We start from the raw sequence: 15,616 nt of genomic DNA, 5'->3' as shown, positions 1-15,616 counted from the left end.
ATGGATGATTGTACTTCTAGCTGGCCAATCAGAAAGTAAATATGTGATGGTGTATCGGAGTGCTTTGGGAGGTAGGAATTCCCCCGGCACTGCGTTGACCCTCGGGCCATGGACGAGAAAAGACTGTATTATGTTGTTTCACTCCCCTCGCTCGCTCCGCAAATAGGAGTCACTCTAGCGATGAAGTACATTATTGAACGTAAGTCGTAGCATCCATTAGCGTGTATCAACCTACCCAGGTACCTAGGCACTCTGAGAGCTAATACCTGGCTGGAATTTGCAAGGGAGTCCGAATAGGTTTCCAGCGACTGGGTCCCATTCGTCGTCCCATCGCCGTTCACTTTCCCGGCGTGCACCTCGACGAAGAGTGCAGAGTTTCTCCCCGTTTGCACCAAATAAATCAACGAGGTGAGCAACCAGGTCATCAGTGCTCCCAAACCCAAGGCCGTTGACTCCCTCAGTTACCAGTTCTGGCCACGCCTCGTATTGGTTCCAGCCAACCACGGGGAGCCCAGCTCCAAACATATCAACAACTTTCATAGGTAAATCAACACCACTGCTGCTGGTATGGAGGCATACGCCTAGGGAAGCACTCGCAAGGAGCCGAGCGTAATCTTCTAAACTTAACCACGTCGATTGAATTGTCACTTTTTCAAGCTTTCCTTGGTCCATTAATTTGGCAATTCGGGAAAGGTACATTTGCTGCTGGGGGCCTTTTCCAGTTATTATGACAGCCAGCCGCGGCAGACAAAGGTTTGTTGTGGAAGCCATGGCTGAGTAACGGCATAAGGCGTCGATTAGAATCGAAAAGTCTTCGTCTGGTGTCCAAGAAGTTGAGCTGACAAGAAGGCGGCACCTTCCCGCCTTCATATCTGCAACGAATTCAGATGTCTCCGAGAGAGATGATAGGAACTTGTACCTTTTCATGTCGCTTTGAAAAGGCTGGAAAATGGATGGAGGGCGGTCATGCAAAACGAGAATCGGTGTTTTAATCTTTAAATCATCACGGAGCTGCCGCGCCATGGCATTGCTTACACAAAAATGGGCGGAAGAGAACCGACCAAAGGTGGCTTCATGGGACTTATTTATCTTGACCATCGGATGACTATCACCCAGTTTCAACGCCAGGATTGAGTACCCAAAGTTATGCCAGTCGATAACAAGCCGGGTTTTGCGAAGTTTGCAAACAATTTGCGCGATCACCAGAGTTGGAGCAGTGGGTGGGTTCTGAAACGAGCGAAACAAAATCTCAGTGGTTAGATCAGAACGGTTTCATCTAAGAAAAACTGGTGCAAAACACATGGAAGAGGATAAAATGAACAAGGGAAAAGGGAGCGTGTTGATGGCAACTGACCTGAACCAACATCCATTGCGCCGGGTTGGAGTGATATGCCAAGGCAAGCCATAAGCACCATGTTTGGTGCAGCAGCTTCAAAGCAGCAAGGAACGGAAACAGATATTTGTTGTGGGTTTGTAGGAAGCTTGGGGGTGAGGCCAAGGGTATGATGGAAACTCTAGGGTGCTCGGCCAAATCCGGGTGGACATTGGAACCTTTATACTCACAACGCACAGTCAATATTTATTATCACAAAGGAGCGTTCATCGCGCTGTTAGTAGCAAAATATAAATAAATAAATAAATAAATACCTGCATATCCGATGACTGATACAATCCCGCCATGTTTTGCGAAACTCAATGCATGGTACTGCATCCGTGGGCTGCGACCAATATCTCCAAGCACGACGATCTGAACAGATGGAGGCTCGGGAATGTGACCTTCTAACTTCGATAAGGAGGGTGGAGACGTAGGCCTTTTTCTCTCATAGCGAGATGGCAAGACAAGTATCAACGCTGGTATAGAAATGGCCAGGAAGAGCGCTGCTGCCCCCACGATAAGCGTCAACATTTCTGCAAGGAATTGCCAGAACGAGCGGACTGCATTGAGCAACGAGCGTAGGTAGATTTCATTCTCCGGATATATATTCCGAAAGAAAATCTTCAGCTGGAGCCAGACAGATGAGCAATCAATCCCTCTCCGGGTAACTAATGGATATGTTGCGCCGATAAAACGCCAGGATCCACGCTTTCCTTTTCTGGGATTGTTCAAATTTGTCGGTAAATTATTATTCCGCTCCAACTACATCGACATATCGGCATGCCGAGCTGATTCCCCCGGCATGCCGAATTCTGGGTATTGGGATGGATGCGGTCAGAGCTAAAGTAGTTTACCGCGCTTCCCCCATTATTATCATTAATAACCGTAACTTAAACAAAAAAGAATTACTGGGTGGGCTAAATTAAATGGAAACCAACAAGTCAACACGCTAATCCAAAACGCCAAGCAAGATTTGTGAAGAAAATGCCCCAAGCAATGGCCAATGGGAGCTGTGGAGAGCCGCACGGGATTGGATGGATTATTAATCACTTCCCGAGGCCACAAGGTCAAACAACCGAGAGGTCATGTGACCTCGTGTCAACCTGGAGGCCCAACAACGGTCGATACGCAGACAAGGAACTGGAGGATAAGGAGAATAATAGACGGCCAAGTGCGAAGGACTGTCCGGAAGTTGGGATTTTCTCGAACGGTATCACATTGGATACAGGTGGTAGGATTCGCCTTGACAATTGACAATTGACAGACTTCCTAGCAATCCGCTATTGCGCTCTCGTCACACAACAGCCAGCACCACCGACCGTCTAACGTTTTGTTGGCAATATTGGTCTCGTTTATGATATGATGGAGACGATTGTATAATGTCCGTGCCCTCATATCCTCCCATGGCCAATCTTGACCGGGGTGGCCTCCAACCACCCCCGCCAGGCCATCGGCGCTCTCGCGGCGGCTATGTTCCACATGGCCAGAAGCCGCTCTCGATGACCCATCCAGGGTCCCTTGCCCCTTCGTCTAGCAACTTATCGGCCCATTCAAACTTGCAACACCATGCGAGCGACTCTGTCGTAGAGCCGACAACCCATTCGCTTGTCAGACATGCTCGTCATTACTCGGAAGGACCCTCGGGCTCATCAAATATTTCGAACGATGTATCTGCGCGGGCCGATAGCTGTGATATGGTCAATGGAAATGGCAGTCCATCGCCGGGGTTTTCGTTGGGTGCTTCGACCGCTACAATGCGCGGGGATAGGCGTTTCATGTCTGAGAGTTCAGAACAATCAGCCACTCTCTTGAGCAAGTCAGTTTTTAGTTGAATTGCGAAGGACATGGTGCATGAATACTGACCAGATATGCGCATCCAGGCTTTTTGCGAGTGAAATCTTTGCCGGTATACTAGTCTCGGTTCCATACCTGATATTTTCAGCGTTCATGGCTACATATTACTCAACCCACGACTCCGGAGGAGAGTTCCGCGACGAGTCTGTAGAATCTGGCCAGGCACCCCCTCTTTCTCCAAAGAGGAGAGAGTTTCTCAGCACTTGTGCATTGACCTCGATAACGATGCTGATAATGGGCCTCCATACTGAGCTGCGAATGAAAAACCAGTTGCGTCTCCTGAGTGACCCTACAGCCAAAGCGAAATCAGCTGGTGGGACTATACCGACCGTCCGGCATACTATCCTTATGACGATATCCATAGGCCTGCCATTTTATGCTTCTCTGCTTCTTGATCATGGCAGGGTCGTTATCGTCATGCTACTCTTGCTAGTCTCCAGATTGGCCCCAATTATTCAGCTTGATCATGACAGCTATGAGCAGAAACAATCCCGATTCCATTTAACACAACGCAAAGGGACAACTTGTTTCCTGCTTGGAATGATGGTTCTCGACACCGCGGGATTCACAACATCCATTGACTGGCGGCTGGTTCTCAGAGGATATCTTGCACTTTTGCTCTCAGTATTTATTATCCAGCCTCCTTTTGCAAAACCACAAAATCGTCCTTCAATAGTTCATTCCAAGGGGCCAACTTACGAGCCCGCGGTTTCTGATTCTGCCCCTCCAGTCCAAAGTAGCCTATTGCCGGAATCAAGAGCCGCCGCTGCAGGCTCCAATCTATATTTCCGAGTTGGCAGCATTTTAGCAGTTTCCTGCTTCCTCATTGGTTATGTAACTGGCGGTATCCATATCACCCTAGCGGCCTTAGTGATTACATTGATAACTGCGTTGCTCTCAGCTATATCCTTTCTATATATCGAGCGGTCAACATTCCAAAGTAAACATCAACTAGCCTTTATTGCAGGATCCGGTTCCACTATTATGGTTAACGCTGTTATATCCCACATGGAAGTTTTAGAAATTGCACTAGCATGCTCTTTCATTGTTGTTGGCTATATTTTAGTTCACCTAGATCTTAGGGCAGCACAACAAGATGTCCATGGCCATTCTCATGCTGTGCACGGACATGGACATCATGGGCATCACCATGCTGACCACCACAAAAGTGAGACCGGTCCGACTCGAGTAACCAGATGGCTTTTGAAGTCGTTTGACCATTGGCCTTTCATATATGGGATCCTTAAAGAAAAAGACTCGCGGAGAATATTCTATTTCATGTGGTACGTTCCTCCAGGAAACAGTATATATTCTACCCACTCTGCTAATGCTTCTTCACATGTTACAGCCTTAATTTTGGATTCATGCTTGTTCAACTATCTTATGGAATCTTAACCGGCTCGCTGGGCTTGCTTAGCGATAGCATTCACATGTTATTTGACTGTTTCGCACTCGCAGTAGGCCTTTCTGCCGCTGTGATGAGTAAATGGCCGCCAAGTGTAAGATTTCCATACGGATACGGGAAGGTAGATACGTTGGCTGGCTTTGCCAATGGCGTGTTTCTCATGTAAGTCCTTGCATAACTGTAGCGTGCAAAAAAATATGTTGCTAATAAAGCATTACAGGATTATTAGTATTGAGATTGTCTATGAGGCCGTCGAAAGGCTCATGTCTGGAAGCGAGGTCCAGAGGATAGGGGAGCTTCTTTTCGTCGGCGCTGCTGGGCTGGCAGTCAACATGGTGGGAATAATGGCGTTTGACCACGGCCACCACCATGGACACTCTCACTCCCACGGTGGCCATGACCACGGCCATTCACACTCAAACGAAAACATGCATGGGATTTTCCTCCACATCTTAGCCGATACCCTTGGGTCCGTTGCAGTGGTTCTGTCGACAATCCTCGTGCATTTTTACAAGTGGTCTGGATTCGACCCAATTGCCTCATGTCTAATAGCCATTCTCATTTTTGTCTCTGCCATACCACTGGTGGCTAGCACGTCGAAAACCTTACTGCTCGCCCTCCCCGCGGATGTTGAATACGGGCTACGCGATGCCTTAGCTGGTGTCAGCACCCTGCGTGGCGTGGTTGGATATTCCGTTCCGAAATTCTGGTTAGACGATACCGTTCACGATCATCAGCATAAACATGACCACCACGGCCACCATCACGGCCACCATCATGGCCACGACCATAGCCATCATTCCCATACCCATCCCCACGATGACAACCACTGTAATGGCGACAAGCATTCCCACGAACACGCCCACGGGCATGGCGGGTCCGGCCAACGAATACTGGGAGTGATGCATGTGATTGCGTCTCGCGGGGCGGATATGGAGGACGTCCGGCGTCGGACGATCAGCTACCTAAGCGAACAGGGCATAAATATCCTAGTTCAGGTAGAGCGCGAGGGCGAGAACCGGTGTTGGTGTGGCACTGGGAATATGCCGATGAATTGATATGCTTTCGTGTAACAACTACGGATGTATGTACGTGTGGGATGCTATATTTCGAGGCATATATGTTTTCCTTTTTCCTGTCCCTTTTTTTTTCCTTCTCACTGTTGATTTTATTTGCCTTGTTTCTTTCCTGCATTGTATTCTCTGGTTTTGATCTTTCCATTCATAAGTTTTTGAAGATTTTTATAGTCCTCTGAGGATACCCCCAAATTCTCCGCTGCCATCAACAGCATTATATACACTCATATTTATATTTTACTTTGTTCTAGCTATCTGTGATAGTGATAACAATGACGACAATAATAACTTGAATGATCTGCAAGTGGAGTAATTGAAGTAAGATTTAAGAACTGAAGAAACAACTTTGACATACTAGGCTTTGAAATCTAAGAAATATCAAAGAACAGGCAATTTATTTGTGTGTGCAAGATTTGTGTTTGCAGTTTGGGAATATTAAATTATCATTGAATGCTCACAAATATATTGAATACAGTAAAGCATTGATATGTTGTTCCTGCATCAGCAGAGAACATGACTAACTACAATCTCAAAAAAGCTGTAAGAAGATATAATACCATTGTCAATAGATTCCGAGTCACTTCACATGATCTGACATGATCTACACATTTGTAGCTTCACAATGGAAATATACTCATATGAATGAAGATATGTTATTCAAATTGTGTGATAACAGGAATTTTACACAACAAGCCTTCTTCCCTTACAAAATGGAATCATCTGCTCTCCATTGGATTGTGATACAATAATAGATTTTGTTCAATGGTATTGCATGGTAGAACGCTAAAACATTTTATAAAATGAGAATGACATAATATTTACAGTTCATCTAAGCTCCATACATACACATAAATATATAAAAACAGCGCATAGACAAGGTTGTAAAATTCCCCTATCTTTACTCGACGCCCTCCACTCTCTGGACGACAACGGCCGTGGCGGCTCCGCCACCGTTGCAGATGGCAGCGAGACCGTACTGTCCTGGATTCAACTGGTGAAGCAAACTGGTGAGAATGCGCGAGCCAGAGCTTCCAAGAGCATGGCCCAAGGAGATGGCGCCACCAAGGGGATTGACAGTGGCGTTCTCGAGGCCAAGAATCTACACGACACAGGCAATGCAATGGTTAGATGTGGTTTACAAGAGCAAATTAGGAGTTTCACATCCAAGAAGCGCAACAACAACATACCTTCTCGTTTGCTTTAATGACGGCAGCGAACGCTTCGTTGAATTCCCAGATGGAGATCTGGTCCTTGGTCAGGCCCGCTCGCTCCAGGGCGATGGGAACGGCCTTGGCGGGTGCCACGGGGAAGTCAATGGGCTCCATGGCGGCATCTGCGGACGAGACGATACGGGCAAGCACCCTGCTGGAAGCACCGTACTGCTGCGCAATCTGCTTATTGGTAATAACTAGCGCGGAGGCGCCGTCGTTGAAGGTCGAGGCATTGCCGGCCGTGACGCTTCCTGTGCCATCGCGGACAAAGGCAGGCTTGAGCGACTTCATCTTCTCCTCACGGAGATCCTCGAAGCCCTCATCCTTAGTCACAACGGTGTCGCCCTTCTTGCCCTTGACGGTAACGGGGGCGATCTCGTCGTCGAATTTCTTCTCCGCCCACGCCTTCTGCGCGCGCTTGTAGGATTGCACGGCGTACTCGTCCTGCTGTTCACGGGTGATTTCGTATTTTTTTGCTGTGTTCTCCGCGCACACGCCCATGTGGAGTTGGTTGTAGACGTCCCAGAGGCCGTCTTTGATCAAGCCATCCTCTAGTTTCATGTTGCCAAATGGTGCTTGTTGGGTAGATCGCGGGAGGTAATATGGCACTCTGGACATGTTTTCCATTCCACCGGCAACCTGTGCCTCCGCAAGACCGAGCTGGATGTTCTGTGCAGCAAGAACGACGGCCTTTAAGCCTGAGGCGCAGACTTTGTTGATGGTGATGGCCTCGACGGCGGGGGACAGGCCGGCGAAGATGGCAGCTTGTCTTGCGGGAGACTGGCCGATAGATGCTTGTAGGACGTTACCCATGTAAACATCTGTGATTTTTTCGACGGGAACTCCAGACTTCTCGATGGCGGATTTGATGGCTACGGCGCCTAGCTCGGGAGCGGGTACGGTAACGAAGGAGCCATTGAACTGGTATAGTTAGCTTTTGTTCTCCTTGTTTGTCTTCTCCTTGCTCGAGTCCTCAGAATCCCGTAGATATATGCAAGAACATACCTTGGCAGTTGGTGTACGGGCAGCACCCAAAATATAGGCCTCCTGTATTTGCTTTTGGCAGGAGCTGGAGGAAGAAAATTGTCTCTGGATCTGGCCCAGTCTCTGTGATGATCTCGTCATTGAGGCAAATCTGGAGGCTGCTCTGAGGGAGGACTGCATCGTGGATGAACCGGATATCTAGCTATGCGATGGTGGGTATATGTAGGGTGGACGCTTGATGGTTTAAGGGAAGAGAACTCAAGCGCTGCTAGACAACAACCAAACGAGAAGACTAAGGAGTGAAGGAGGTTGTCCAAGTGAAAACAGACGAAATATACAATAACAAAAATAGAGACGTATTTGCTGGTGGAGCTGGCGGAGGAGGAGTTTGCGGAGGCGTCGGAGAAAACCCGGGCTGGTGGTGGGGGAAATTCGCGGGACAAGTTGCGCTGGTGAGTTAGCTCCGCCAACACTGTGTAAGTGACACCAGCTTCCCCGAAGATAAACGAGATATTCGACGACAGCAAGAGCCCAATTAGGTGATTATTCTGGTGTCATCCATCTGAGATGATTTATATCTTGTTCTTTTCCTTGTCTTTCAGTCCTCCCAACCAGCGTTGCCGTGACTAAGCGCGTATGTCACGTGTATATCCCTTGGACCTCGGCTACAATTTATATTTCGTGGATCGGAATTACTATTGTACGAAATTCAACCTTCGCATAACTGGCTTATATAATCGCGAGATAAGCACTCTCTGCCAAGCCATGCCAAGTCATGCCAAGCTGTTGTCCCCGGCCCGCCGCCATCGCCTGCTCTTCTTCGACAAAGCTGTGGCTACATATTCTACGTTACGGGATTTCTTCCATCGTCCATCCTACATCTTGCATCGTCTATCTGGCATCACCCTTTTTCACTCACTACTTATCGCTATATATATCCTGCTTCATCACTCGAGCAACTTGAGCCTCCATCCACTCCTCTCTCTCTCTCTCTCTCACTCTCACTCTCTCTCACTCACTCTCTCTCTCTCTCTCTGTCCAGGTACTCATTCCACCTCGCTCACTTGGTCCCCATCCAATCCCCCCTCCTGCCGGCCAAGCTACCTCCTTCCTCTCCCTTCTGCCCCGGTGTACCGCTATCTCCGCCCTACTAGACGTCTTTACGGTCTTTTTTTACTCCATATATCCATCCTTTCCTTTCCTGTACATTCGCCATGTCCACAGCTGCTCGCCGTCGCCTGATGCGGGATTTCAAGGTACCGTCTTCGACATATTTATATAAATATATCTCCCATTCCAACATGCCAGCATGCTTATCCCTACCTCTCTGAATAGCGTATGCAAACAGACCCCCCAGCCGGTGTCTCCGCCTCCCCCGTAGCAGATAATGTCATGACCTGGAACGCCGTCATTATCGGTCCGGCCGACACACCCTTCGAAGACGGCACATTCCGCCTCGTCATGCATTTTGAAGAACAGTACCCAAACAAGCCACCCGGAGTAAAATTCGTCAGCCAAATGTTCCATCCCAACGTCTATGGCACCGGTGAACTGTGCTTGGATATACTACAGAACCGCTGGAGTCCAACGTATGACGTCGCTGCTATCTTAACTAGTATCCAAAGGTATTATTTTTCTCTCACATTAGCTATTTTTTTTTAAAGGCAATCTCTCTGCTTAAAAGGATAAATTAGTAAAACTAAACTAAACTTATATTTCCATCCAGTTTGCTCAACGACCCCAACACATCCTCGCCCGCTAACGTGGAGGCTTCTAATCTTTACAAAGACAACCGCAGGGAATATACTAAACGGGTACGGGAAACGGTAGAAAAGAGCTGGGAGGATTGATGGCTGAAACCTGACAAACTACCGGTTTCTGCCGGCGTACATGGATGGGTGGGCACAGTATATACAAACGGATCATCTCCTCTTTTGCTCTTCTACTACTATCAGAATGGTGTGGCAACTACTGCACTTGCCTCTTCCTATTGGCACTGCCGCTTACTACCGATTTCTATCCCACTCTCCATCCCTCTCTCATGCCATAAATGCAGATGGCCTGGAGGGTATTTTGATCTATACCTTACTACTGTGTCGTTTGTTGTGTCGTTTCCTTGTTTTAACTTGATCTTATTCTCACAGCATGGGGTTTTGGCGCTTGCTGTTTTTTCTTTTTCTTTCTTCATTTTTTTCTTCAGTTTATATTTACGTGTATCTGTTCTACTTTTGTTTTTTCTTTCCGGCATGGCTTAGCCCCTCACTAGCCCGTTCATATTCTCATTATTTCTTGTGCTACTTAACTGCTAAATAGTAGGAAATGGTTGGACCTTAAAATGATCTTCCAGTTCACACTGCCGATAACTCGCCGGTTATGTAGAAATATCGAGACGTAAAAAAAAAAAAAAACGGAAAGGAAAAAGGAAAAAAGCAAAAAAGGAAAAGGAAAATGCAGGGCTCATAAGGCTGCATGGGATTCCCATGGGTTGATCAAAAGTATACAGCCCGTGGTGCAGCCTGTACATGTATAACCGTGCCAAACGCGACTCACTACCACTAGAGAGAGTGAGTGCGCTTGGCACGGTTAATAAATATCTTCCCGATAAGAATGATGCATGAATTATGCTCTGCGTAGAGTTTATGGGAACCAAACGTTTTTGTTTACACGTTTTTCTCATGGAATATTTCCCGTTCAACAACAATATATTATTGCAAAGGTGGTATGCACAAGCTTCTAAGCATTTCTAATGGATTTCTGCAAGGCGAGGGAGGGGCAAGAGGGTAGAAGGTTAGTTAAATAATGTGCTGTCGACATTATCAGCCACCGCACAGGAGAAAATGTGTGGAGGAGTTTGTTTGGTGAGCGGCCTTCAACAAAGTAAATAGTTGAATACATGTCAACAGGGTATATGAGTACATATATATGAATACTGTGATATGTAGAGAGAACCACCACACGTTAGATTACATCCCCTGACGTGTTTCAGGTTGCTATATCTGGTAATCCGCGTCAGGGTAGGACATTCATGTGTGCCATACCATATTTACCCCGTAACTAATCTGTACAGAGCACATCGAGTCCGATGCCAAGCCGTGTGTCAACAAAGGCTAATCACCAAATCACATCACTCCAGTCTCACACCACATCTATCCATCTACACACCTCTCTATCATTGTCCTGGCCGTGGAGCTCCCCGACCATACCATTCTTACCTCGCCCTCCTCTCTCCCTGGTCTCTCGCGGCAGCGCTTTCAACGCGTCAATCAACCAAACCAACCCAACTCGCGGGCGGAAAGCCTCTGGCTCGTTAAGCCAATATACACGCTCTTCCCCCCGTCTCCTCCGCCATCTCCTCCTCCTCCTCCTCCACCACTTCTTGGACTCTACGGGGCTATCGCTCAATAGCCCTGCTTGGAGAGATACAACTACAGCCTGCCCTTCGTGGGCTTGGTCCCTTTTCTTTTTTGCTCTTGTCCTGTTCGCGTGAACATAAGGTGAACGGTTACCGGCGATTGTCTGTCGAGATAGAAGCCAGCAATCATGGCGTACGTCAAACTATATAGTTGCCTCCAAACTTCGCCCCATTTCCTACACTTGATCCCCTTTGTCATATATTTGGTTTAGCTATCCTATCAATGTCAATGGTATCCGTGGTGCGATTGCTGATTTTCACACCTGCAGTTCGAGCGGGTCGGGCAGTACCAACACCATCAAGGGTATGATAACAACTCCATTCTCATTATTGTTATTGTTATTTATTTTTCCCATCCATGCCCTTGGAGTATACAATACTTATGCTCATGCATCGATATAGTTGTTGCCAGATTCCGGCCCCAGAATAAAATCGAACTCGCCAGTGGGGGAGAGCCCATTGTCGAGTTCGAAAGTGAGGATACATGCAGGATAAATGTAAACATCGAGGGGTTCCTTTTGTTATTTTTTTTTTTTTTTTTATTTTTTTATTTTTTTTTTATTTTCTTTCTTTCTTTCTTTCTTATTTTATTTTTTTTCCCTTTTCATCTTTATATCCTCTCCCCCTCTCTGTTGCTGTATCTCATCAGATATCGACTAAACCTTGTTCTTTTGGAATAATAGTCTAAAGAGGCCGCGGGGGCCTTCACCTTCGACCGCATCTTCGGCATGGACTCCCAGCAACAAGACGTCTTCGACTTCTCCATCCGCCCCACTGTCGACGATATCCTCAATGGCTACAACGGAACCGTCTTCGCCTACGGGCAAACCGGTGCTGGAAAGTCCTATACAATGATGGGCTCGGATATCGACGATGATGTAGGAAAGGGTATTATCCCACGTATCGTCGAACAGATGTTCGCCAGCATCCTTGCAAGTCCCGGAAACATCGAGTATACAGTTCGCGTGAGCTATATGGAAATCTATATGGAGCGCATTCGGGATCTCCTGGTGCCACAAAACGACAACCTCCCCATCCACGAAGAAAAGTCCCGCGGTGTTTACGTCAAGGGCCTACTGGAAATTTACGTCTCCAGCGTGCAGGAGGTCTACGAAGTTATGCGCAGGGGCGATGCGGCGAGGGCTGTAGCTGCAACCAATATGAACCAGGAGTCTTCGCGGTCCCATTCGATTTTCGTCATCACTATCACGCAGAAGAATGTGGAAACGGGCTCTGCAAAGAGCGGCCAGCTATTCCTCGTCGACTTGGCGGGTAGCGAGAAGGTCGGTAAGACAGGCGCGAGCGGCCAGACACTCGAGGAAGCCAAGAAGATCAACAAGAGCTTGAGCGCGCTGGGTATGGTTATCAATTCGCTGACGGACGGCAAATCGACGCATATCCCCTACCGGGACTCAAAACTTACGCGGATCCTGCAGGAGAGTTTGGGTGGTAACTCGCGGACGACTCTAATCATCAATTGCTCCCCCAGCAGCTACAACGATGCAGAAACAATTAGCACGCTCCGCTTCGGAGTACGCGCCAAGGCAATTAAGAACAAGGCAAAGATTAACGCTGAGCTAAGTCCCACAGAGTTGAAGATGTTACTTAAAAAGGCCCAGACGCAGGTTGTCACCTTTGAGACTTATATTACCGCTCTCGAGTCGGAGGTTCAAATCTGGCGGGCTGGGGAGACGGTGCCGAGGGAACGGTGGACGCCTGCTAGAACTGCTGATGGGCTGAGTAGCATGAGGGCTGAAGCACGGGGACCTCCTCGTCCAGGGACGCCGTCTCGCCTACAGACGGATATCTCAAGATCGGAGACACCCAGCCGACCCGATTCGAGGATAGGCGAACGTTCCAGCACGCCTAGCATCCTGCTTGAGAAAGACGAGCGGGAAGAATTCCTGCGACGGGAGAATGAGCTGCAGGATCAACTCGCGGAGAAAGAGACGCTTATTGCCAACGTAGAGAAGGATCTCATAGAGAAGAAGGAGGAGTTAAAATTTCTCAAGGAGAATACGATCCGGACGGGTAAGGATAATGAGAAACTTAACACCGAGGTCAACGAGCTGCGGATGCAGTTGGAGAAGGTCTCATATGAGAGCAAGGAGGCGTCTATTATCATGGATACGCTTAAGGAGGCCAACTCTGAACTCACGGCCGAACTCGATGAGCTGAAGCAGCAACTTCTCGATGTCAGAATGAGCGCCAAGGAAACCAGCGCCGCTTTGGATGAGAAGGATAAGAAGAAAGCCGAGCGCATGGCTAAGATGATGGCTGGGTTCGATCTGGGGATGAACGTGTTCTCGGACAATGAACGGAAGATCCAGAAGCTGGTTGAGCGGGTGGAGGCGTTACAGGCATCCAGCAGCTCTGGGGAACCCATTGCAGCTGATGCTCTTACTGAGTTCAGGACCAGCCTGATCGAGGCTCAAGGATTTGTTCGCCAGGCGGAGTTGACTGTGAATGACCGAAGCACCTACCAGGAGTTGCCGGACAACAAACGGGTGGAGCTTGAGGACCGGATCGCAGAGCTTCAAAAACGGTATGAGGAGGTGCTCGAAAACGGCCTGAGCAAGGACGACGTAGAAGAAATCAAGACTCGCCTGGGCCAGGCATATGAGGACCGACAGGAGCATGAATCGAAGATGGTCGAGGAGCTTCGAAGCGAATTAACACGACGGGGCGAGGAGCTAGAACGATTGCGACAATCTCTTACTGAAGCGCAGTCCCGTGGTGGTCCTATCAATGGCAGCGGCGGGCCCACCGTTAACAGCAAGACGCTACAGCAGCAAATCGCAGACTTCGACATCATGAAGAAATCTCTAATGCGCGACCTGCAGAACCGGTGCGAGCGGGTAGTGGAGCTTGAGATCTCACTCGACGAGACCCGCGAGCAGTACAAGAACGTGTTGCAGTCGTCGAACAACCGGGCGCAGCAGAAGAAGATGGCGTTCCTAGAGCGGAATCTGGAGCAGCTGACGCACGTCCAGCGACAACTTGTGGAGCAGAATGGCAGCCTGAAGCGCGAGGTGGCGATTGCGGAGCGGAAGCTGATTGCACGCAATGAGCGCATTGAGAGCCTTGAAACTCTCTTGCAGGATAGTCAGGAGAAACTTACGGCGGCGAACCATCGGTATGAATTGAATCTCTTAATAATCCGTATATAAAACAAAACGTGCATAGCTAACTTTCTATGTTTCCTATAAACAGCTTCGAAGCGCAACTCACAGCCCTCAAGGAACGTCTGGAAGCAGCCAAAGCAGGCTCAACACGCGGCCTCCCATCCTCAGAGGGCGGGGCATTCAGCTTTGGCGGGTCTCGGATAGCCAAACCTCTCCGTGGCGGCGGAGGAGCTGTCGACTCGAACGGCGCGCTCGTGAATCCGACGCTGTCTGGCCTGCAGTCGCAGGATGCCTCCGGGTCCGGGTCGGGAGGCGCCAAGCGCACCAGCTGGTTCTTCGATCGGCGATGATGATGATGAACCAGGATTCGCTGTGGCCAGTTTGGCCGCCCCTGACTAGGATGGCGTTGTTTGATGTAGGTCGCGATGAGGCTGCGGTGAACCAGTCGGTGTTTTTTATGTTGTATGTGATGTTGCCGCTGATGATGTCGTCGGCATCTCCGTCGGCGCGGGGGAGGAGATGAATCTAGTCCATGACGGGCAGGGGAAAAGGCGGAAAGGCAACAACAGCTTGATGTGTTGTCAGCTTTTGCCTTGATGAGCGTCACAGCGGTTGTGGAGCGTAAGTTTTGGCTCCGGCTTCACGATGATTGTTTCATTGTAGATAGATTCAATTTTATTCCCTTTCGTTTGTCCTTTCTCCCCCCCTTTTCCCCTACTCTCACACCGTTGTCGTTCGGATTTTGGCTGCGCTCTCTCTTTTTTGGGCTTATTTTTGGACTACCATCACATCACGGGCTAGAGCTTCTTTACCTCTCTACCGTTATATGTTATCTTCCAGAACCATGATGATTTTTCTCCTTTTTAAATAATGTGGACGAAGGATATTTTTTTTATGTTTTTCGTGTTAGTGTTCCTATTATCTAGCTCCAGCGTCTGGAACAAAATCCAGGATAGACAACTTATATAGTCAGATATCTCTCTGCATTGATGTCATTGTTGTTTCCAGGTTAGGCCGTGTTGACGTCACATGACAAGGGGTCCCAAGACCCAACCCAACCCCTCGTATGGGTTGGATAAAGGAGACCTTGATAGACACCAACATCGGGATAGCCATCGTGCACTTGGGGCTGGCCTGGCTCATCCGCTCACTCCAGATAGCATATTAGATTCAC

At 48.5% G+C, this 15,616-nt stretch overlaps 6 protein-coding genes across 6 annotated transcripts; 4 read left to right on the top strand and 2 right to left on the bottom strand.

Moving 5' to 3' along the window:
* Positions 1–243: 243 nt before the first annotated feature.
* Positions 244–1,906, bottom strand: BDCG_02466 (beta-1,4-mannosyltransferase; the record flags this gene model as incomplete). The annotated part of the gene is made up of 3 exons (XM_045418007.1): positions 244–1,227; positions 1,355–1,551; positions 1,648–1,906. 3 exons carry the CDS (start codon positions 1,904–1,906, stop codon positions 244–246), a joined length of 1,440 nt encoding a protein of 479 aa, XP_045274681.1.
* Positions 1,907–2,371: 465 nt separating this feature from the next.
* BDCG_02465 (uncharacterized protein) lies at positions 2,372–2,629 on the top strand (the record flags this gene model as incomplete). The annotated part of the gene is made up of 1 exon (XM_045418006.1): positions 2,372–2,629. The coding sequence occupies one exon, from the start codon at positions 2,372–2,374 to the stop codon at positions 2,627–2,629; it is 258 nt and encodes an 85-aa protein (XP_045274680.1).
* A 125-nt stretch (positions 2,630–2,754) lies between these two features.
* BDCG_02464 (cation efflux protein/zinc transporter) lies at positions 2,755–5,692 on the top strand (the record flags this gene model as incomplete). Its single annotated transcript, XM_045418005.1, has 4 exons — positions 2,755–3,191; positions 3,256–4,512; positions 4,578–4,796; positions 4,855–5,692. 4 exons carry the CDS (start codon positions 2,755–2,757, stop codon positions 5,690–5,692), a joined length of 2,751 nt encoding a protein of 916 aa, XP_045274679.1.
* A 411-nt stretch (positions 5,693–6,103) lies between these two features.
* On the bottom strand, positions 6,104–8,582 carry BDCG_02463 (acetyl-CoA C-acetyltransferase). Its single transcript, XM_045418004.1, has 3 exons — positions 7,927–8,582; positions 6,898–7,842; positions 6,104–6,809 (listed from the first exon to the last, which is right to left on the bottom strand). Exons 1-3 carry the CDS (start codon positions 8,083–8,085, stop codon positions 6,609–6,611), a joined length of 1,305 nt encoding a protein of 434 aa, XP_045274678.1. The 5' UTR covers positions 8,086–8,582; the 3' UTR covers positions 6,104–6,608.
* A 151-nt stretch (positions 8,583–8,733) lies between these two features.
* On the top strand, positions 8,734–10,501 carry BDCG_02462 (ubiquitin-conjugating enzyme E2 2). The gene is made up of 3 exons (XM_045418003.1): positions 8,734–9,161; positions 9,241–9,530; positions 9,632–10,501. The coding sequence occupies exons 1-3, from the start codon at positions 9,120–9,122 to the stop codon at positions 9,753–9,755; spliced, it is 456 nt and encodes a 151-aa protein (XP_045274677.1). The 5' UTR covers positions 8,734–9,119; the 3' UTR covers positions 9,756–10,501.
* Positions 10,502–11,445: 944 nt separating this feature from the next.
* BDCG_02461 (kinesin heavy chain) lies at positions 11,446–14,792 on the top strand (the record flags this gene model as incomplete). Its single annotated transcript, XM_045418002.1, has 5 exons — positions 11,446–11,450; positions 11,530–11,621; positions 11,720–11,814; positions 12,001–14,453; positions 14,531–14,792. The coding sequence occupies 5 exons, from the start codon at positions 11,446–11,448 to the stop codon at positions 14,790–14,792; spliced, it is 2,907 nt and encodes a 968-aa protein (XP_045274676.1).
* Between the last annotated feature and the right edge of the window lie 824 nt (positions 14,793–15,616).

The sequence above is a fragment of the Blastomyces dermatitidis genome, assembly GCF_000003525.1.
Source record: "Blastomyces dermatitidis ER-3 genomic scaffold supercont1.3, whole genome shotgun sequence".
Taxonomy (NCBI): Eukaryota; Fungi; Ascomycota; class Eurotiomycetes; order Onygenales; family Ajellomycetaceae; genus Blastomyces; species Blastomyces dermatitidis.
Note: the sequence above shows the minus strand (reverse complement) of the source record. Positions and strands in the feature narration are given on the sequence as shown.

Excerpts from the sequence above, each read along its gene's own strand:
- BDCG_02462 (XM_045418003.1), top strand. The coding sequence starts at position 9,120 with ATGTCCACAGCTGCTCGCCGTCGCCTGATGCGGGATTTCAAG. Across the intron at positions 9,162-9,240 it reads GCCTGATGCGGGATTTCAAG|CGTATGCAAACAGACCCCCC; the intron begins GTACCGTCTTCG and ends CTCTCTGAATAG. Across the intron at positions 9,531-9,631 it reads ATCTTAACTAGTATCCAAAG|TTTGCTCAACGACCCCAACA; the intron begins GTATTATTTTTC and ends ATTTCCATCCAG.
- BDCG_02463 (XM_045418004.1), bottom strand. The coding sequence starts at position 8,085 with ATGCAGTCCTCCCTCAGAGCAGCCTCCAGATTTGCCTCAATGACGAGA. Across the intron at positions 7,843-7,926 it reads CCCGTACACCAACTGCCAAG|TTCAATGGCTCCTTCGTTAC; the intron begins GTATGTTCTTGC and ends TAACTATACCAG. Across the intron at positions 6,810-6,897 it reads TCATTAAAGCAAACGAGAAG|ATTCTTGGCCTCGAGAACGC; the intron begins GTATGTTGTTGT and ends TGTGTCGTGTAG.